Source organism: Nesoenas mayeri (genome assembly GCF_963082525.1).
Source record: "Nesoenas mayeri genome assembly, chromosome: Z".
NCBI classification, from domain to species: Eukaryota; Metazoa; Chordata; class Aves; order Columbiformes; family Columbidae; genus Nesoenas; species Nesoenas mayeri.
In genome coordinates, this window is record NC_137542.1 from 5,885,579 (window position 1) to 5,909,492 (window position 23,914).

The 23,914-nt window shown below is 39.5% G+C and overlaps 1 protein-coding gene across 1 annotated transcript in view; it reads right to left on the minus strand.

The window, feature by feature from the left end:
- Positions 1 to 22,268, minus strand: part of ATG10 (autophagy related 10) — a gene marked incomplete at its 3' end in the record, with an annotated part of 81,680 nt that extends 59,412 nt beyond the window's left edge. Inside the window, exons 1-3 of the mRNA XM_080362230.1 lie at positions 22,220 to 22,268; positions 19,829 to 19,954; positions 14,829 to 14,948 (exon numbers count right to left, since the gene is read on the minus strand). Of these exons, the coding sequence (XP_080218356.1) occupies positions 14,829 to 14,948; positions 19,829 to 19,942 (234 nt within the window). The 5' untranslated portion in view covers positions 19,943 to 19,954; positions 22,220 to 22,268. The remainder of the gene's footprint in view (positions 1 to 14,828; positions 14,949 to 19,828; positions 19,955 to 22,219) is intronic.
- Between the last annotated feature and the right edge of the window lie 1,646 nt (positions 22,269 to 23,914).

Genomic DNA, 23,914 nt, shown 5'->3' on the forward strand with positions numbered 1-23,914 from the left:
ACACTGAGGTACTTAGAGCTACACCTGCATCCCCAAGAAATACAGAACGACAGCAACAGATCAAGGGCATCAATAGCTGGTGCAGTGACCGCAAAGCCTACAGTGTACGCAGCTCCAAGATTATAGTGCGACTGGATTCAGTCCGATTCTTTGAACTGAAAGACCAACTACCTGCGGTTCAAAGCTGTACGTGAAAATCAGTCATTGGTTTGTGCTCTTACACCTCCATTAGGAGTTGGTGACCATGCAGTGCGTACCTGGAACAGACCTCCTAATTGAGTTTCCTCCAAAACTACGGTATCGCTCTAAACCACGGTACTAATGTAAGCATAGGCTAAACAAATCTCAGGCTCTCACTATGGCTTCCATCCCTGCCTCTCCTCCCCTTCATCCCTGTGTGGAAATCAGGCATTTGAGTTATTACCAGCATCTTTCCTCTCCATTACATTGACTGGTATTGCAAAGCTTGTTAGGATCTCAGCATCTTCAGAATATGAATAACCTCTGCCAGATGGGATTGATCTTGGCAAACAGCTTCAAGAGTACATTGTAGTGGAGTGACAGAGAAGCAGTACGAACTCTTCAGATCATTTCCAAAGGAAATCAATCAAAGAACGGTTACTCACAACCACTGGCTTTCCAGTATTACTGTCTAGATGACCTTGATACTGAAAGCCTCAAGAGAAGTAGTTAGCATAAATGTACTTTGTAGACAAAGTTTCACATTTATTTATTTTGAAGTCTTGAAACACAATAACTGATTCTTTGAAATAGAAATGTGCCTGGTAACCTATTGTAACAACGAACTGTAAAAAGAAGTCAGGATGTGAACACTGTAAAACAGAGCAAGGAGAACTTTAAAGAAACTTTTACAAGCACATGTACTGCACTGATTGTGATATATGTCTGCACATCATATGCACCTTACCAATTTGTTTTCTGCAGTACTGCCATTCTACCTACTACAGCTTATTTCTTCAAACTTCTCTCATTACCTGGAAGACCAAATCGTTTTCAATTAATTGAGCCTTTTCATTTCTGTGAAATATTGATTATTTTTTCCCTCACAAGTAACGTATCAATAGTAGATGGATAGCAGTGATGTTCTAGCTGCTATGAACTGCTCCTTGTTCACAAGAGTCCTCTGGCCCAGCAACTAGCAGTTAGTATTTCTGTCACTACAGGCATATAATACACAGGGAAAAAATCCATAAACAACCACCACAGTTAGATCAATACAGAGAACACCAAATCCTTCAAGAAAAAGGCAAGGAAGACCAAGTTACATGGCAAAGCACCTACAAGCTTCCATATGCCAATGTGAACACTTCCCAGGTAGTCTAAATTAAGCCCATTGTTGCTCACACTTTCTAAAAGCAAGACAAAATTTACATAAATGCATATCACTATATGTCATTTAACTAAAATGGGCAGAATGCTAGGAAATCCTATAATATTCCTTTCAGGGAAACTATTAATAAGTTCATTTACCTGCTCACTATTACAGGACTGAAGATATTCAGACATATATCCCGGGAAAACAGAACGTAAAATATGCGATAGCTAATGTGGCAAGCTTGTCTTGCCACGAACACACCATCAAAGACTCTTGCCTTACAAACATGGTTATTTCAGATATTCAGGGAGGACCAACAGTTGGACATTTTTAACTGGTTTGTGCTCAGAAACTACATATCAGTTCTCCTGGTCTGGCAAGAAATAAGTGTCCTTTCTCTGTCGTCATTCCAAATATTCCTCATGAGGACCTCAGATGGTCCTTGTTCTGCAGCAAAGTGACAAAACTGGCAATAGTCCTGATATTGCCCCAACAGGCAAGGAAGTACATTCCAAAATAGTCATCCTCTTTCACTACTGGGAGAGAAAAGTGCCAGCTCAAGCTCTTCCCCATCCTTCAGTTGCCGACTATCCTTCCCTCTTAGTCCTGAAAATTAACCAGTCCAGATGTAACAAAGAAAATAACTACAGAAATTATAAGAAAAGAGGAATTTTATGGCTGGGATGCTGGGCAACGTAAGCCAGGAAATGTAAAATTGAAATCGAAATTTCAGTCTAAGATAGACATTTTGGCACAGATATTGAATGATTTTCCTTTGAGTATTGTCAGTCAAGATCCTCACTCCTGGGACTACACCTTCACAGTACATTCCAAATATACACAACACGCGGAGATGCTTTGAAATCTGATGATATTTGCATTTGGACTGACATCTTCTTGTAATATGTTTGACACTGAGCACTTTTGTAACAAAGAACTGAGCCGATTTCAACTCAAGTCTTTTTCCAAAGAATAACGGGCAGCTACACATGAATGAATAAGTGAACAGTTTGCTACAGCAATGAATGCCTCTGAAAACAGCAAGTTTGCAGGCACCAGATGGAGGAAGAACATTACTGCAATTCCTGCATCCCATTGTGTAACAGCCAACAGAGCCGTTAACGCTTTCTGGTGATTTCTAAGCTTTTTAATGTGCTTTCCTTTGAAGGTGGTTTTTTGTGCCCTGTCAGTCCGCAAGTTAAGTTCAGCTGTCTGGGAAAGAAATTTTATTGGCAAGCTATCAAATAGGGAAAAAATACAAAATGTAGATGGAAATAAATACTGATGATTGTATTACAAAAAACACTAGACAGACACAAAGCTTACGTTATAAAGTACGACGTGTTACCTACAGCACAAGTCTTTCGCCTCTCACAAGCCACAGCTTTTTCTCTTCTGTAATAGCCTTGTCTGCCTTTCTGCATCTTAGTTCATCACTTGCCCCAGAGAAGTCTACCTCACGATCCCAAGGAGTTTTTACACTTTATTTCTTTGGGTTTTTTTTTCAGAAAGCAAATCTCATTTAGCATATTACATTATGTTCTTCAGAATTCAGAACAAACTGGTAGAAGATATTTGAGTCAACTGACATTACTTATTTTCATTGCTACCACCACAGATCATCATGAGAAAGCTACCCATTGAACAATATACTTTCAGTTACAGACATTCCATTTATGCTAAGCAGTATATTTTCCTGTCCCCAGACATATATGAACATTTAAACAATGTTCTCTATGCTCAGAATGCGCTTTCTGCAGCTTGTATACAGGAGAGCTGAGAGTGTCTCATTCAAATTGTGAATAAGCATGTCTAAGCAATGTCTGAACTAGTCCCTGGCAAACAGGGGCAGAAAGATTACACAATATTAACAAGCAGAATTCAAGCAAAAAATACCTGCTATGTATTAAACATATATTCCCTGGCTCATTCAGGAAAATACTTGTATATCACATGAGTTCACAGAACCAAATTAATTTCTGCTGTAAACTAGAATAATTTTGAAACTGGGCATTCATAACCATGCTAGTACCAAATTTTAACACTCTGCATTGGTAGTATCATGTTGAGTACCAGTCCAGTATGAAAGAAGTCTTGTTTTCATAGCTACATTTTTAAAGGATATTATACTAAGAATCAACTCTTAAAAGGTAACAAAGCAGTGTCTCCTCACTCTGTGTACGTCTGCATGAGGAAAGGTAAGTTATTGTTATGACTGACAACAAAATATTTTGTAACTCTAGAACATGTTTTCCTGGAGCAGAAGTTCCTACATCTCAATCAATTTCAGTGCTATTTAGTTTTATCTAGGAAGGACTAGATCTCAAAATCACACACCGATCACACAGTATAACTCTTCAATGTCCTTGTGGAACACCACGTTCTGACCTTAAGAAGAAAGCTAAATTTCTATCTTTACAGTATTGACATAAAGCCAACAGTGGCTGCTTTTTAAGTAGTAAGGCTAACAAAATAAGATTGGCAGTATAGAAAGATTTAGCATTCAAAAAAAAAAAAAAAAAAAGGAAAAAGTATGGAACTGCATCTTTTTCCAGAGCAGAAAATAATAACTGCTCTTTGTAACAAAGAATTGTCTCATGCATTTGAGAGTGACTCATGCAAGAAGTTCACAGACAATGGTGAGATGGTCTTGGAGAGGAAACAAAACTCACAGTTAGACCTCACAGCTCAGAGGACAATAGCAATGATCAGGGAATCTTAAGGTGGGTGAACAAACTAGAAGCTGTGACCACAACTGTATGGTCTAACTTTGATGTAACACCAATGACAAGCATATTTAAAGACAGTGTATTCTTCTTCACTGTCAAGATAATTTACTGCTTGCATTTCTGATATTTTAAATTTTCAGTAGTGTAACTGAAGGTGGTCCAACCTCAACAGCCCCAGGGGATGGAGTCAGGTCTGGCACTCCCCTGCTCCTCATGTCCCACCGCATAGTCCCCTCGATGGTCTGCTGGATCGCAGTTGACACTATACAATTTAACACAGCAAAAGAGGCTGTTACTTTGGAACCTTTGTCAGAAAAGTTAAAAAACAAATATCAGAAAGAAATAAAGCAAGCAACCTATAAGCATTTTAATGTTGGAATTTTCTAAGCAACAGCAATATGTGGAAGTCTGGCCATTTTGCCTGGTTCTCAGGAAACCAGTGCTCACGCTAAGGCCCTAAATCTGCAATATTCACTCCAAGCCAACACGACCTGTGTGTTGCAGGCGAATAATCCAAACATACCGGAAGATGAATCATATAATGCTGCTACAAAATGCAGGCACTTGGCCAAAATAAGGAGTATTGCTCCAGTACGGATGAGAATTGTCCCTAGAAATTAAAGCATAATACTGTACCAGTACAACTTAATGTAAAAGAAAAATCAAGGCATATATGCAAGACTGGCAATATCAAGTATTTAGAGGTTCATCATAAAAAGTAAAATGCTAACGATTGACTAGATAGTGATTTTGTTCCCTTTGTGTCAAACAGTATTGACAAATGCTAAAGTGTTATGTTTCTTTTTTCTGAGCTGATGTCATAAACATTTGAAAAACAGAGTCTGGACAAAAAGACAATGCTCTGCCAGGAGTCAGGGCAGCACATCATCACTGTCCCTGGAGTTGCCACATGCTGAAATGATGGTTTGGGTGTCGCAATCTCCCTCAGGACTCGCTGGCCGCTCTGGGAGGGAGCAAACTCATCTACACCTGGCACAGCACGCACCGTGCAGCAGTTTAACCCGCGTGCTGGAAGCAAGGCTCATTCTGCTTCACTTCATCCATCTCTCCTTCCACCATCGCTAACGCACAAGGTATGTATGGGCATAGAACAGAAGCACACTTTAAAACCCAGGTTTTCAAAATGCTCATGACTTGGGCAGCTCTCTTACAGCTCCATACCCGACACTGGCCAAGCCAAAACATAATTCTGGATCAATTAATTTCAGAAGTATTTCTACTGCTCCAAAATCCCTTCCCTTTACGTTCTTATGGTCAGATTATTCCAACCACACTTGAAGAATTGTTTTCAGGGATGCAAGAATTTTAACATTAGAAATATATTTAACATCAGTGCTAGTTTTAATGTCCATGCTTGGAGCATACTCCTTTCGCACTGTGCATTGCAATGATTAATTGATTCTGAACAACTACCACCAATATATACCATGTGTTCTACTGAATCCTAAAATGTATAGTCTTAATACCAAAACAGATGCGATTTAGAGATAAAGCAAACTGTGAGACCATATTTCAGAGTAACACGTGTGTCTTTTACGCATTTTAGTGAGCTTGCCTGTCCCAATATATGAGTCGTATAGAGTAAAAACACCACAGTGTTCAGCCTCTCTCAATTCCTGAATGATCTATAACAATCTAATAGTTTGGGAGGTTTAACTGGGGAAGCATTTGGTATCTACCTGCTCATACGTGATAAAGAATTGTTGTATCCTACTGATATGCTACCCTCAAATTCTTCATTGCCACTACCCAGAAGCACAGTACTGCTTAGTAAATGGCACAGTGGTGCTGTGTTACAACGCATGTTAGTTTTAATATATTAAATAATACAATAGGATGCCACAGTGTGGCCATACATGCCACTGTGGACAGGTGCCTGACTTCATTATCTTCTTCCACTCACAGCAGCTCAATTTGAACTTTTTTTGGAGGGGGATAAAAAAAAAGAAAAAAAAAAAACAGGGGAACAATACATTGTAACAACAAACCACTGTATCGTGAATATATTTTTAATAGTAACACAACAAATAGGAAATGTCTCTTTTTATAACAGTTTCTCTTCGTAAGACTGCTACAGTAATATTTTAAAATTTAAATTAGAAAAATAGATTTTAATTTCTCACAAGCCCTTCCACTGACAAAACTATAGAAACTGGAATCTCTGGAGGTTTTGCTCTGGTACCAAGGCATGTCAAGCATGCAGTTATCAAAAAGCCACCAAACCTTGTGAAGAAAAAGACACTATCCTGGCAAATCGAGAGGGGAAACATACAACCCAGGTAGGTAACTAACTGAATGAGTGGCCTATATACCTCTGACACTTCTGCTGTATAAGCAGTTACACACAGTTTAAGGTAAATTAGTCAGCATAATTTACAGGGCAAAGACAACGGTTGCTGAAGTCCCATCTGGCACCATTTTTAAAAATTATTTTTTTACAATCTCATAATAATGACTTTCTGTATTAAAAAGCCCCACAAAAACAAAAAAGAGGCTGTAGATTTATGAATTAAATCACACAAAAATTATTTAGTTAAATTTTAACTTGAGTAATTAAAATTTTAGAGACTTCTCTCTGCATTTTTTTTCTCTAGATGGGCTAAAACCACTCATACCCATTTTTCAGAACAACCTTCTAGATGTCACGAAAAAATGTACTAAATTGAAACAACACAACAATACTTGTTTTTAACATCCGAAATGCAGGATCACCAGACCAAATGAGGGAGCTTACAAGTAATTTTGTGAGTAGTATCACTAGCCTGTTGAAGGTTCCGGGAAAACCATCTTTACTTACCACAGTCTCAATGTGTGCTCCATAGGATATAGCTTTATTTATTGCAGCAGGAACACATACTGCTGGGATTATGCCATGCCTTCAGCCACGGTAACTCTAACTAAACTGTCACATTCAGTTACCCAATCTGAATTAGAGAACCTTTTTCCATGTTTGTTGTAGCATTTATTTGCTGATATTAAGCGACAACTCTGAACACTAAGAGAGCAGATAAAAAGTTGAAGTCACTCTACGCCAACATCTAAAGTAAAAAGAAATCACTTTTGGAGGTCAAGCAATGTGCTGCTCCAGTTCTCCCAAAAGCTTCATAATTAGTTTACGTATGTGCTTTGATATAATTTCTAAGCTTTGAGACAAATTATCCTACTTGGTAAAACAGAACAGCAATCAAAGAATGTATAAGACAGAGAATTAAGATCAGAGTTCCACCACCCACGATGACAGTCAAGCCAACAGCATGTCATCAAAGCTGCTGAAAACTAAATGTAACTACTGTTAAGAAGATTTGACAGGATACCAAAGCGACACACAGAAACTGATCTACAAAGGTCTGCACATAGGAGACAAAAAACTTCCCACGTCTCCAGAACTTCACTGGAGAAGAAGCATTTGGGCTCTTCCATGAAGACAGACACCTCATCAATGGAGTCCAGAAGCAGGACGTATCTGGATTCAAATGACTTCTGTCACCACAGCATCATCCCTTTATTGAGGTTTCTCCAGCTCATGAAGGGGTGTAATATCTACACCAAAGTTTCTTCCAGCCTTGATATTTCTAAACGATGTCATTCTTTTGCCAAGCCTTTTCATGTAGAACACAGCTAATAAAATCCACACCAGAATATTTTCTTGTGGTTTAATAAAGGCTAATTCAATTTTCAGATTAATACATTTTTAAGCAAAATCACAAGCATCTTCACTGCATTTTGCAACGCACTTTAGCTCTCCTCAGAATAAGTGGTTTCTCGATTCATTTTTTACAGGTTTCCATCAACAATCTGGGTTTCCTTTCTGTGACCTGGCATTTGAAAAGGTTTCTGGTACATATGCTAGACAATGAAGCATTAAGGCAATTTGGAAGATGGGGCCAAACACTGGCCTGGTTAACACATAATTAAGGGGAACAAACATGTACTGTGGCCCACTTAAGGCTGACCAGCAACATTTTGGGCAGCCGCACCAAAGAAAGAGCTCATTCCCCAGAGACCTAATGGAATTGGGATAGGAAGCCAAGCCTGATGAAAAGGCTCTGAGCAGATGCGAGACAAACTGAAATTAGAATGCTTCCTTCCTACCAAAGCTTTCCATGTCAGTTTTTCAAGGGAACATATTTTGGGTTGAATGCAGATGCAGCATGACTGACTTCCCTTCTCAAAGCAACAGGGAAACTATCAAAAAGACTAGGGATAAACTCACCTGTTTCTAAGCAACTGTGCTGCTCTTAAACTAGGATCATTCATTACAAACTAAGTATGTGATACTTGATTTTCCCCCTCTTTACTAAGGTCTTTTCATTATTTTCTGCAGTGAGTGCTGAATTCCATTAAATGTATTTACATTTTTCTCCTTAAGTACTGTTTGCCGGGTTTTCACTTCACATGTTTTAACCATCCAACAAATACTGTGGTTATGCAAATGTTTACACTGAATTCATCTCGTTTACTTTTGCACAAAAAAAAGGAGTTGTTCTTAGTTTTAAAAATACTGGATTTGTTTAGAGAAAAAAATGATTAATAATTATTACGAACTATAATTTTGTAGTTGTTGTAAACTGAACAGCCCAGCTGAACAGCAAATCACATGATATTATGAAGTTTAAGAAAGATGTAAGACTCATTCCCACATACTGCATCGGGCAGATCTTCACTAACACTAGTGAACATCTGTCAGCAAAGGTGGAGCCCACATAAAAGTAAATACGTAACTTAATCAACAATTTTGTGAAGCTCAGTGCTCATTTCCAAAGGCAATATCAGGTACTAACAGACCTTCAACATTCCCAACCTGCCCACTCCTTCATAAAGTAGCAATGGCTCTCGCTTCAGAAATGGTTCCATGCTGACTCACTTCTTCTGCAATACCCAGAAGAGCTGAGACAAACCACACACAGAGAATTATTACTCCAAGTTATTGCTTCCCTTGAGCTATTTGAATAATAAACAAAAAGAATGCATAAAGTGAATCCAGATTTTCCTATTTTACTCTTTCAGAATATAAGCTCTTTGAAGCAGAAGGACTACCTTCATTTTGAATTTTGTACAGCATTTTTCACCTTATCAACAATTCACATAATAATACATGTAATTGTCCTGTCCTTGCTTAAAATGTGTCTATATAGCACCTAACAAAAGCTGGAGTTGGATACAACTGACAGTAAACACTAAAGTCGAGAATGAAAGACATGGTTTCAGTGCAGTTGGATACCTGGGCTCATAATAAAGTGAAATATGACTTGGTAGCATTTGAATAGTTACAATCACAAGGAGGGAAAACCATTCTGTTCACTATGATTTACTTAGACTGGAAAAAAGCAGGATGACTGAAGAAGGAATAAAAAAACCCACAAAAACAGAAGGGTAAGATTCCAGTTTTGGTGGAAGTAAAAGCTACTGCCTCACACAGACAAGATACCAGTGCTACAGTATCTCTCACAACCCAGCCCAGGTTAAGTCCATCAAACTTACGACCTCCCACAGCTGGTCATCATTGCATCTAGTCTTGGTGAAGAGCTTCTGATTAAGAACTTACATAAACTTTGTTTATAAATTTGAGTAATAGAAGGTTGTCAGTACAGAAATACTTCAAACGTGTTTCCACATACAAAAGAAGTCGTACAAAAGAAGACACAATTCCACGTTCATTTATACAGACCGTGACAGATCTCTTGGCAGGACAGATTTGATTTGAATCAAGAAAAAATATATACTGAAATTGTCACTGAATTTGCCAGAACACAAGTATGGTGGTTACAGAAGATTTATGTTGTCTGCAGAAAAGTATAGATGACACTCGTCTGGCAAAAAGTCAGGAGAGCACAGAAATACAACAACTGATTTGATAAAAATTTAACCAGAACAAAATCACAACTTAAAAATTTTTAAATGGCACTGTGTGTTTGTATCAGTTCCTTGCTTCGCATCTCATGCTATTTTTCTTCTATTAGAAGATACTCTAAAAGATTTATGATCTCTTCAGCTCATATCCTAGGGAATGAATCTCATCTCACTGTTTAGAAGGGTGTCCTCCACAAACCAGGTCAAAAGTTTGCTTATGGTTAATCACAATGTCATTAGTAGTTTCTGTTTACCAATCTAGATGTTAAAAGAAACATCTTGATTAAACTAAATTCACAGAAATCAGAGAATGGCATTCCAGAGGAACATTCTCAATGCTCTTCCAGCAAGATGGTGAATAGAAAGACAGGGACTGCACAGAACAGGATCCCCAGGCACCAAGTTAGATAAACGACTTGAGAACTCAGTTACTGCCAAGTACAAAGAGAGAAACTTTCTTAAACTGCTGTAAGTAAAAATTAGCATTTAAGCATACCTGTCTCCATGTGCTTTGCCATTATAGTGTCACTGCACCCATGTGGGCATAAAGCCCCCTTTTACATTTACCTTCATCTTAAGCTTGTGTTAAGGGTCATTTCAATATAAAGAATAAAATGCAAGTCATGTAGCTTATACTGAACCCACTTAAAGCTGCAAGCCTTCCCACAGTTCCCAATATCCTACACAGTCCTCATGTAAGTTCATAAGGTAAATTCCTCTACTGCCTAGCACAGCTCAGGAATCAGCAAGAGTGCGTCTGCAAACCAGCAGATACCAAAGGCTCACTGACATCCGAAAGGGTAAGTAGGAGACAGTCTGAATTCTGCAGGCTTGCCAACAAGATGAAAAAAACATCAATTAACTATTATGTACATGGCAGAAGCCTTCGAGTTGCAGAAAATGGAAAACCTGTTTTATACTAGATCACATGCCAACATGCTGCAGTGCAGCACAGTGGTTCCCAGCCCTGGTCTTGACTTCTGCTGTGCTCCTGCTGGTCCTGCAGCACAGGCTGCCTCTCACTGCAGCAACCTACTGCTCAGTATCTCACAATATCTGCAATACAGGAACCTCTGTGAAAGCAAGGAGCTCCAACGAGAGCTGGAATACAGCACCATGCACCACCAGCCCCCAAAAGAGAGTGGCACTCTGGCATACAAGAATGTGCAGATCCGCTGCCTGTACTGAGTTCTGAGTCCCAGTATCACAAAGGGCGCTGCACAAACACACCCGTCCCCATGCACGGATTTCAAAGTTCAATGCAATGTCAGTTGCTGCGAGTTTATCCTTAATTTTTTTTCTTTTTTTAATGGAGCTGCGACTTCACCAAATACAGTCCCCACTATAAGTTTTACCGTCAAAGCAGAATCTCAGCCCCAGTGAACTCACTAGCAAAAACCACTACTGCTTTTAATGAGCCCAGATCCATAGTTTATTGTATGAGACTCCCGTGACAAAACGACATCCAGATCCAAGTTAACCATCTAGCTTCCCTTGATCATCAGTGAAGAAAAACTGACACTTTTAGACTCATCGTCTCCTAGAGAAGACACCTAAAATAGGTTGACTGGTTTATATCTAAGAATGCTTTTTTGCCTCTTCAGGCTGAAACAAAGATTTAAGTGACAAGCTCTATATTGCAGATGTCTAAAATAAGCAGAAAGAAACCCACACAAAATTTTATTCTTGGTTTTCAAATGAGAACACAACTTGTGTGAAGGGAACGAAGCACACCACATAATATAGGCTGCTCTGTAGAAAAGACCACAATACATAGTTATTCATCGCTCCTTCACCAGGAAGGCTCCAAATATTTAGATACCAGACAAAGATATGGAAAGTAAGAAATGTGAACTGTCCATATGACCAATGAGCTGAAATAAACTTTTCAAATAATTTGATCAGGTTCCATGGAGATCTCATAAGATTAGCACATTTTTGACATTGTGATAACTGATAATTCATTTTCCATTTGAATAAAGTTACTTCAGCTATTTGGAGCATTTTCTGCACTGTAGCATTATACATCAGTATCTCTTCACAGATTAATGACAAACAGAAGAGTAATAATTTTGCTTCTCTGCAGTTTCAACATCCTAATTGTACTCTTTGATACAATAAGACGTACTCACTGATTTATTCAACATCATCCCTTCCCTGATGTGTCTTTGGTTCAATTACCTAAATAGGAGTTATATCCTCAGTATGGAAAACTTTCCTGTATTTCCCTTCAGCTTCAAAAATTTGTTTTCTAATTTTCCTCCTATTTTTCACCTTGCCTGCAAAAACTAGCATTCTATCTGTAATCTCTGAACTGGATCCCCAGGAACAGGAAAGGAGAATCTTCTGGCCTCTTGTGCCACAGTACATTTTTTTCCCCATGTTTCTGTCAATACTGGTTGTTTCTAACAATAGGTACTGATTACTTGGACCTTAATTTCCTATTTTTTCCCTTCTTGCTGTTCCTGGTTAAATATCTTACATAAAACTACGTGTTGTGTCTCCTAGCATACCTTGAAGATGATCAGACTACTGACAGATGGAAGTATCTCAGTAAGACACAAATAGCAGAGAGACAACATAGAAAAATCTAGATCACAACAGTAATTCCGAAGGTGAAAATTGTGACATATGCAACTATCACACAATGGCCACAATTTTTCCAAAAGAAATTAAAATTATTATCTAGCATCCCTTTAGAATTGAAACATACACACATAAAATTTATGAATTTTCTAAGAAAAAATACTAAATATCAAGACCATACAATCAGTGAAAACTCTTTCAAGTTCTACCAAGACCTCAACTTCTCCTGAACTCTGTTAATCAGAATGGATCTCAGTAACTTATTGAAAGAGGTTGTAGTAAGTCCATAACACCATTTGACTTAAGGGTGCAACATCTATTTTTACAGAAACAAAACTTACTTATATAGCAGACTATTAGAACAGTGCAAAAGGACTCTCACATTCAACACCTGTGCAAAAGAACATGCATCTTACACATGCACTGCTGTGCTTGAGCAAATTTATCCCATCTAGAGTCACTCTTTCCATCTTTCCCTTAGTGTTAAGTATATAGCTTTACCTCATGTATCCATAGCAAATTTCATTTTCCAACTTACTGGTGTGCTTCTGCCATTTTCTAGATCAAATAACTTTAACAGCCTGATTACTCTTCAGTTCAATGAAGAATATATAAATTTGACATAATCTCTGTCAGGCAGTGAACATTTTGGAGAGAAAACTCTTTTTTTTTTTTTTTTTCTTATGGATAACCTCCTGTCTTACAACCTACATGATTTCCTAAGACCTTTCTCTTGCTTCACTCTTCATCTTTACTGCCACTACACAACATGAACAAAGGTTTCTTCTCAAAGAAGACCAGCTGCTGTTCAAGATCCCTTTCAGCGCAGACATTTCTGAGATTCAAAACACAGAAATCTTGCACAATATTTCAAGAGGCTTTTATTAATATTTGTATCTTGATAAACCAGAGTTTGGCCTACAATCGTATTTCAGTATATTAAAAGCTCTGTTTCAGTATATTACGGGCTCTGAAGCCTTCTTTGTGTTGTGACACTTTTTCTACAGATACCTCTTTCCAGAAGGACTTTTAAAATACATTCTGTAAGGAAGACTTGATTTATTATAAAAAAAGAAAGTCACAATCATAAAAAGCAATTTTAAATATAAACAGTAATCTATTCTTAGAAGCCAGGACTGAAGTATAAACATTGCCATAATAACAATTAAGTAATGACCACTGAAGCACTGGTATTAGCCTTCGTTTTAAGAAATATTAGAATTCAAATTAAAGGAAAAATAAAAACGCTACAGCTACCCTTCAGATGACTTACATACTATGCTTATAATTGGTACTTATGAAACAAATGCTAAGTAATGTGACTCTAAAGATTATGTAGATTCCAATTCGTATCAAAGCTGGTGTATCAGCAATGGAGTTGTAAAATTTTCACCACAGACTGGAAAACAGCATGATTGTTTTAAGTGCCATTTCCTTCAGAAACTAGGCCAAAAGAACACCCATTTCAGACCCTCTACCAGAGTCTCTGTAGAAAAAAATAAAAATCAGTGTGCTGATGAAAACACAAAAGGAGCTGTTGTAGAAAAAGGTCACTGGGAAATATACCATGTCCATCTATTCAGCAGTTGGTAATATATAGAACACATGGTTTTCAGTCAATTATAATCCAAGATTTCTTTTCATACTTATGGTAATAACATAAGGAAGTGACTTTCTACTGTTTATGTCTTGATTAGTCAATAATCTGGAGGTCTACTGCAGAAGCAAACAAAGAAATAAACAAGCAAATAATTATTCAGATCAGTTCACTCTGAGTTTAATGAACAGTTTTAATTTTCTGGAAGAAAGAAATTTATACTCCTTCAAGAACACCAAATCTACTGTAATTTCTCAGCACTAGTTTAAAAAAAAAAAAAAAATACCAGTATTTTATTTATACACAACCTAAATATTCAGTAAATATCACTTACATTAATATTAACCTCAAAGTTTTATTTTTAATTAATATTTACCTCTAAGATAACTAAATCTTGATGCTTCATCTTTTTCCACAAAAATAAAAATGTTTCTTTAACGTCAATGAATCAACATGCAAAGAAACATTATCCTTCCATGAGGAAGATACATACACAAAAGATGCTAGAGCCTTTCCATTTCATCACAATTTTTATCACCTATATAATCATACACCTGAATGAGAATAACTGTAGGAAGAATAATTAAAAGCCACGGGTAACTTAAGATCTGAAAACTTTCTGGAGGGACTTAATTAAATAGCACGATATTTTAAAAAAAACTGTTCATGATTTATTTTATAAACACAAAAGTTTAAAATCTGTACTTACTTCAACATGTAAAAATGACGTTTGTTCCATGTTATCATTGTTTTCCTCCTTGAGATCTGCTGGGATGTTCCTATTTCTTACTTGGAAGTGTGTTTTACTAAGATAACAATCACCAAGGTCCTGTGTTCAGAAAACAAGAAAGAAAAAAATATTCTGTAACCAAAAAGCTAAATGCTGTCACTGCTCTAGAAAATAAACAGAGCATGGTATTTAGGCATAAGATCCCAGTCTTTTTACAGGCATCAATGACTGCAGTGCTCTTCGGTTTCTCACAGGTAGCTTACACTAGTTCTTGTTATTACAGGAAGTCAAAGACCTGAACAACAAAAAATAAAATTTAATACAGCTATTAATTAAGACAACTGCTATCTATGGATCAGAAGGAGTGCCAAAGAACTGGAAGACAGCGCACTAAGGTCACGAGGAGACGAGCAGCTATTAATTATTTTGACCTATCTATTTCAAGGAATGCATTCACACCAGCATAAACTTCCCAGTTATTGGCAGATTGGTTTATTTTTGCTCTGCTCCCCCTCTAACTTGCCTAAAGTCCTGAAAACAAACAAACAAATCACTTCAGAACTGAACTGTGCAAAGTTACAATTTGTTCCCTTCTCTTGATCACCTCTGAGGGTCAAATGTACAAGGAAACAGACAAAGATGTACCTTCTCTCAGTTCCCTTTTTATCATTCTGCTTCCAGGAGCCAAGGCCCTTGTGCAGTTTCAGAGTGGCAGGAGGTTTTAGGAGCTTTCAGCCCTCGCTGCCCTGACTATCTGCATACATACATCTACATTTATTTTTGTAATTAAAAGTAGGACGAGAGAAGTTTAATAACAGATCACTGGAAAAATGTACACTCTGAAAGGGACGAAGAGTATGCAGAACACGAAGAACAGTAGTTGCATGCTAAGAACTTATTTCTCAATAGAAACAAATAAATTGAGGTTTTATTAGCTGTTTCATTACCTTTTATTTTAGACAAACACAGAAAGCATATGTGCAACATCTGATGAAAAAGAATTCTATTCAAAACAGTATCTCTACAAAATGCATTAATGTAGCATTGAATTGCTTGACAAGGCCGCAAATGTAATGATATTTTAACTCTTTAGTTAATCTGTCATTGCTGACACAGTTTATTTCATGTATTCTGACCTTTAAATCAACACATTTTTTTCTGACACATAAGTTCTCTCTTTTCAAGAACACTGTAGAATACATGTACCTCTGAAATCTGCTATGAGCTGTTTGTTTGTTTTTATCAAGTTTCACGCCTAATAAAAAATGATAGTGCTCTCTACATGTATTTTTACCCATGAATTTTTAAGTACAAATCACACCATCGGCGATTACCTTGCTCATAACTTCTACTGCATGCCTCATTTTCTCACTAAATCTCACGAAGAGCATGAATCCGGCAAACTTTGCTGGATGTCCCAGCTGTAGAACCAACTGCATCCTGTGCAACGAAGAATCAACCATGCAGGGGAAAACAGTGGCAGAAACATTAAGCCTGAAGCGGTGATACAAAAGTCACTTCTCTCACTCTCAACATTGAAGTCTCTCCTTGTGGAGCTTTTTGTGAGCGCCAGCAGGAATAAAGCTACCTGCATTGGTATTTATCCCCCTAAAAGCAGCAAAGAAAGTACTAGAGCCACCCACAGAGGTAAAAGGCCCCAAGGCACAATGAGCTTTGCCAGAGAAGGGCTGGATTTAGCATTCACCTCCCTGAACCAGTTCTTCCTGTCAGCAGAAAGGAGCCAAGCTCCACAGCCTTTGCATTCTATAGTGCTCGAGTGCCACGAAAAACTATCTGTGGATAGCTGGAGAAGTGGAGTTAGCAGTCTCTGTATTTGACAGCTGTGAGGGGCTAGAGGAGAGGCAGCAGGAAAGAGGAGCATCCCTCCTGTTGCAGGGTTATATATTTTGTACACTTCTGCCCCTATAAATAAATCAATACTTTAGGCAGGACTTTGACCCCATTTAAGTGGAAAACAGTCCATTTCTACTCCAGCTGTCTTGTGAGTATTATAAGCAAAAGTAAACTGATATAGCCTTTGATATGATTACCTAGATTAACCTAACTAAAAAGGAAACAAACCTAAAGCAGAAAGCGAACAGGGGGCAGCCTTCACAGCCAGTATTTAACTGTCCATCCCTAATAACAGCATCCACATTTAGCTCCATCAGGTCCTACAGCAGAGATGCTCTTGGATTTTTTACAGCTTTATTCCAGGGGAAAAAAAATAGATCATAAAAATAACATAGTTTAGAACATTTCACTTACAGCTATAAATACAGGGTTCTGCTTGGGCCATGTGAGCTTATGGCACAAGAGCCAGCTCCACAAAAACAATGAGTATTTCATCACCTAAATTTAATCTCTGCAGAAAACACAGGAACACAAGAACACAGTTCCACAAGCCTGGATTACTTGTGTGGTCTTATTGCTATCAATGGGCCTATTCACGTGAGTATGGAATGAGGAATGGGATCCAAGTGCATCACATCGGCAAAATGAGGGTGCCCCAAACTACCCACAACACATACATTGGTAAAAAAGGCAAAAAGACAATGAGACATTTGGTTAATGAAAAGCTTCCTTCCCAGACTACATAAGACTACATACTATAAGTGGATGGTCTCAATGGCCAGGTTTTTAATCACACACTGAAATCACAGTGTCGCCAACTTGACCCATTAAAGAAAGAACTCTTACTTTTTTTTTATATGTGAGAACAAAAATCTATCTCATTCTGCTATTTCCAGCAAAGCTTCTTATTTCACAGCAAGTTCAAACTTTGACCCATGTATTAAATTCCCGATAGAAGCTCAGAGCATCTTTCTTTGTTGAATAAATCCTCACAAATATAGCCTTCGACTGAAATCTAAAGTTTCAAATGGTTGCCTGTAAGAAAGGGTGCATTGTAACTCTTGGCTAAAATTTGCAGTCTCTTAAAAACTTCTAAACAGAATTCATCTAAGGCCAAGACCCGGGTTCTTACTGAAATTCTGTTTTATCCGTGATGAAAGGGTTACAAATACTAATGTACAGTTACTTATGTAGATGCATATATTTACTCCAGGACTTCTTGCAATTTAAAATGGTACAAGCATGACTCTTCTCCCCAAAATTCATGACAGCATGGGAAACCATTAAAGCCATCAAAGGAAGGAAAAAAAAAAAATAGCTAGAGGAGTAAATTTTCTACAGCAGAAAGAAGAAATGCACAGATAATGAGAAATACAAGCCCTCCATTATTGAAAACCAGCCAGAGAAGCAAGAGAATATATGAAATCCTACACTGCCCTCCCATCAAAAAAGTGTAGCTATAGGAAATCATACAACAGTGTGGATTTATTATTAGATGGAAAATAACAGAAGTATTCAAAGTAGAAAAAGCAAGTATTCGAACTATTTCTGTTGTTATTTTAGAACAAATACAAATTATGTAGCCATAAACCATAACTATTACAAAAATTTCATTTCAACAGTGGTTAAGCAGGACACTAGCATTAAGTGGCTTTCATTAGATATTTTTAAATTAGTATGTAAGAACTGCTGATTTTCTTTAAGTTTTCAAGGACAGCGGAAGTTTCAGAGAACTTTGGAGAAAGCCAGCATGTATCCATACATCTTTATATATGGACTAATTTGTGCATCTGTACACATATTAGCTTGACATCCTCCCAAGCAAAACAACAGAAGTTGTCACAACGAACTCAGTCACTAAAGAATTATATGCAGTAAATGTACTTATTTTTTAAGAAAAACAGATTTTTTTCAGGGTAACTTAAAAAGACATGTTTTGTTGATAAAAGTGAAAGTCATAACAATATATGCTCAGATTTCCATAAGGTAACTGTTGATTCCATGAACAGAAATTAAAAAATTAAAATAATTCCACACTAATCTGACACACAGTAAAAGACAAAAATATTATTAACTCACGGATCTCAAATGTAACTTAAAAAATGGGGAATCATCATAAAAGAAGTGATTCTAATGGGGTCCTGTGGGACTTGTCTTAGCCCTGTGCTATTTAAAATTTTGATTAATGACCTAGAAACAATATATAATTATTATTGGTGAGGTTTGAAAATTATGAGGAAGCCTCACATGAGGATGGATCATTCACACAAATTGTTCTGGTTGCTGTATGCAACTAATGTATTTTTAAAAACTATGTTATATTTCAACTTAAACGGTTAAAGTGATCCTTGGATATATAACCACAAGCACTCACCAAGAATAGGAAAGTTTGAATTTCACAGTGATGCAACGTTCATTGTCTAATTCTGCCCACAGATGAAAAAGAATTTTTATATACTGGAAAGGATGCAGAGGAGATCAACAAGAATTATTAAAATATAGGAAAACATGTCAAATAGTCAGGGAGCTCAACGTGTTTTGCTTTTCCAATGACAAGGTTAGGGATGAATTGATCTGAATCTAAAGTACCAAAACACAGGGAGTCCTGATAAAAGAAGAGTTCTCAGCTTAGTAGACAAGGAACAGCTACCAATGGCTGAAAGATGAAGCCAGGCAGTTAAGAGTAAAAGTAACAGCTTGTTTGTTTGTTTCAAATTCTATTTTAAGCATAGCCAACCATTTGAATAGCTTGTTGAGCACCGTGACTGTTTCCCTACCATTGGGAATTCTGAAAGTGAAGACTCTGTAATGTCTTAAAAAAAGACATTTCTGATCAAAACACAAATCATCTCAGGTAGTTCTATCCCTTAGTCACACACCCAGTGGCACTAGACCATCCCAGCAGTTGTTTCTGAATTCATGAACTATATTCAATACATGTACATACATTCAATACTATACACTCTCATAAACCACCCACCCATGCACTATTTTGTTCTTGGACCAGCTGTGTAAAATGCCATTTATTTCACGTTTTGTAAACTCTCCTTAAAGGATGTTCTACCTTATAGTGGTTGTCAACAGTTCAAAAAGGCCAAAAAAAATTAACACTATGATTATTTTACCTTGCTAGTTCTCCACTCCCAACCATCTCCTATCTGCTGTGAATGTTTAATAAATTCTTCGCAGTACTCCTTGAATCTTCTTTCTTCCAGAAAGAAGTCCTCTTCACCTGCCATGCTACAGGACACCTGCGGAGCAAACCAGATGTAAGTACTGACAGATAAAACACTTAAAACTTCCACAGAACTATAACAATTGAGTAGTAAAATAACAAAGGACTGGGGCAAAATAACCCTGTTTCTTTAAAAAAGACAAGTTTCTTCAAGTATGCTAGAGAATCACAGATACATGGAATGGCTGAGGCTGGAAGGGATCTCTGGAGACTGTCTAGTCCAATCCCCCTGCTCACAGCAGGGTCAAGTAGAGCAGGTTGCTCAGGATCATTTCCAGTTGAGCTTTGATGGAGATGACACAACTTCTCTAGGGAACCTGTTCCAGTGTTCAATTACCATAGCAATAAATAATTTTTCTTCTGTTTCAATAAAAAAAAAAAACATGCACCAGTTTGTGCTCACTGCCTCTTGCGCTTTTTTAGTTTGGCTCCATCTGATTTATTCCCACACATCAGGTATTTATCCACAGTATAAGAACCCAATGACCATTCTCTTCTCCATGCTGAAGAGTCCCAGCTCTCTCAGTCTTGTTTCCTATGTCAAACACCCTTAATCATCTTTGTCACCCTTCACTGGACTTCCTCTAGTATGCCTTTGTATTTCTTGTATTGGGGAGCCCATAGCTGGACAGGGTACTGCCGTTTTGTTGCACTTCCTTAGCAGTATCATCCAACCGGCAACCAGAAACATGAACTCACTTGTGGGATACGTCTGTGGGCCTACCACCTTTTCCTTGGAGAACCGAGTAACTCCACAGATGGTTAACAACTGTAGTGTTCGTGGACACAGAGCCCACAGGATGGCTAACAGAGTTCAGCTGAAGCAACTGTTCCTGTGCATGCCAGCAGTACAGCTCTCAGTGGCTCAACAACATGGCTTTGAAGGATTATAGCTTCAAATAAGCATTTTACCTATCCCATGAATGCTTCCTTCCCAGGGTCTTAAAGATAACAGAACTCTCTCAGAGAACACAGCCAGATTGATTTTCCCCCCCTTTCAAAGAGGATGTACCACAAAGATGGCTACTTAGATGTGTTTATAGACACAGGCATCACTGCATATGAATATTCAGCAACTATTAGAACTAGATCATTTCTTAACAAGAAATACAGAGGACACGGTGCCCCATGAAATGTTCATTTTTTTCAGGATCTGGCCCTAAATCACATTACGTAGTCTGCCCATGACACAGATTATTTATCTAGCGCTGTAAAATATATTCTTCTCAATGGCAGCTAAACGAAGTCCCCGTTAATCTGTTCATGATACCTGGATGTCAAGAAGGAACATGGAAAACAAGACACTGCAACCACAGAATGTCAGGGATTGGAAGGGACCTCAAAAGCTCACCCAGTCCAATGCCCCTGTCGGAGCAGGAACACCCAGATGAGGTTACACAGGAAGGTGTCCAGGCGGGTCTGAATGTCTGCAGAGAAGGAGACTCCACAACCTCCCTGGGCAGCCTGGGCCAGGCTCTGACACCCTCACTAAGAAGTTTCTTCTCATATTTAAGTGGAACCTCTTGTGTTCCAGTTCGTACCCACTGCCCCTTGTCCTATCACTGGTTGTCACCAAGAAGAGCGTGGCTCCATCCTCCTGACACTCACCCTTTACATATTTATAAACACTAATGAGGTCACCCCTCAGTCTCCTCTTGTCCAGCTCCAGAGCCCCAGCTCCCTCAGCCTTTCCTCACACGGGAGATGCTCCACTCCCTTCAGCATCTTTGTTGCCCTGCGCTGGACTCTCTCCAGCAGTTCCCTGTCCTGCTGGAACTGAGGGGCCACAACTGGACACAGTATTCTCATGGCTCTTTCAAGCAGAGCTGTATTCTCTGGGAAATCAGCCCCTGCAAAGAGATCCCAGGCTGCTGGCACCTGTGCGGGACGCGTCCCCTCCGCGCTCCTCGGACAAGGGGTACGAGCAGACCCGGACCCACCCGCCCACGGGCCCCAGCAAAGCCGGGCGACTCTCGGGCCGGGCCGGCTCCCTCTCCCCGCCACCCACCCTGCTGGGCCGGCTCCCCCGCCGCGGCCCTCGCCCTCTCGGACCCTGCGGCGGGGGCTGCCGGCCGGGACAGCCAGGCGCCGTGTGCGGGGCGAGCGCGGCGGCGGGGCCGGGGTGGGCCGCGGGACGCCTGAGGTGACGGGAGCTGAGGCGAGGCCCGGCGGAGGCCTCGCACGGGGGAAAAGGGGTCGCGCCCCCACAGAGGGGCGCAGGACGGGAAAAGCGAGGGGGAGAGCGGGAGGGAGCGGCCCCGCCGCACGGCCTCCCACGTACCGTGCCCGCCTCCGCCCGCCGCGCCGCGCACCGCCCCGACCGGCGCGCATGCGCGGCCTCCGCGCACCGCGGCTGGAGGGGGGGCGGGGTACGCATGCGCGGACGGAGGGCGTCCCCAGCCGCGGGGCGGGGTCTGCTGGGGGCGGGGTCTGCCCGGGCGGGAGGCGGGGTCTGATGGGGGCGGGGTCTGCCCTGGCGGGGGGCGGGGCCTGCCCGGAGCTGCGGGCGGGAAGCGGCGCTGACGGGACCGGCGGGGCCGTGTGAGGGATGGGGGTGGCGGTGCCGCCCGCTCTTCATCCGCGGTGTTTGAGGCGACTTATGGGGCTATGAGACGTTAGCGCCCCCAGGAAGGGCCCCCTCTGCCTCGCTGTCTTGTCAGCCCCCTCCTCCCGCCCCCAAAAAGCGTTAGTCCCAGGTCTTTTGAGTCGAGGCTGGACTCCCTCCAGAAGCTCGACAATGCCAGTGTTGTCTGAACGTTTCGCAGGCTTAATCACCCTTCTCTCCCAAGAATATAAATTTATAATGTTATTACTTTTCCCTAATGAACATGAGGAGAAGGGAATGTGAAATTAAAATGCCACCTGAGCGCTGTCCTGTAAGGTGACCTGAGGGGTAAGTAACTCAAACTAGTCTGCACGAAAATAAGAATAAATGCAGGGTCTCACCAAAACCATAAGCCTGAGCTATTTCTAGGAGATGCCCAATGTGTACGCCAGCGTTTATTTTGTTCCCCAGCTGTGCTCTCTCTTAGAAACTACTTTTTAGATCTGAGAATCCGGTAGGTGCACAGCAGCTATTTTGCTACACAAATGTTAGAAGAACTAATTTTTAAATTTACGAGTCTATTAAACCATACATTTTTCAGTGGTAAGGTCTTGTCTGGCGTGACTCAGCTATCCAAACTGTAGCATGTGCAGAATGCACTATATTTGGATAGACTTAAGCGACATGTAACATGTTGCCTTTGCCCATTTAGCTGCAAACTGCTGTTTTAAAGAGTTTTGGCCTGTTGCAGTAAGAGCAAACAAGAGCTGTCCCATCGGCTTTGGAAACCCTGCTGCCCAGGGGGAGCCTCCACATGCAAATGGTGCTTTGCTGTAGCTGGTTGTAATGTGACATTCTCCAACTTGTGCAATTCCTAATTTGCCTGTAATTTGCTGGGTGTGGAGAGCTCACAAGGGCCAAAGATTTTTGCTGGAATCTTCTTGAGGTAAACCAATTTTTCTTTGTTCTCGAAATTCTGTTTTCTAGATTTTGGCTGTTGGCAGCCTAGTTCTTCCAACATCTGCCATGACTCATATTTAAAGATAATTTTCACTGCTCTTTATTAACAATTAAATGTTCCATCTAAGTCTGTAGTTCTCAACACTAGATATATATAAGAAAAGTTTTGTTTCATTAAGGTATTCTGGAGAAAGATTAATTGTGTGATATGCTTTGAACAGATTTTGATACCACCATAGATTACTATTTTGACTGCCTATCCTTATTTTTGAAAGCAGTTGCATAGCTTGGGTGACGCCATTATAACTGCAAGTTGTGATGCTATAGTCATTATTTAATCATCAGAATTAATTATTTATATTGTTATTCACTGTTTCTTTAAATGTTGGGGGTTTGAAATTTGGTAAGTAAACACCATGTTGTCATCCAGCCCTGAGTTTTGAAATAAGGCTTTTACATTGTGGAATATAT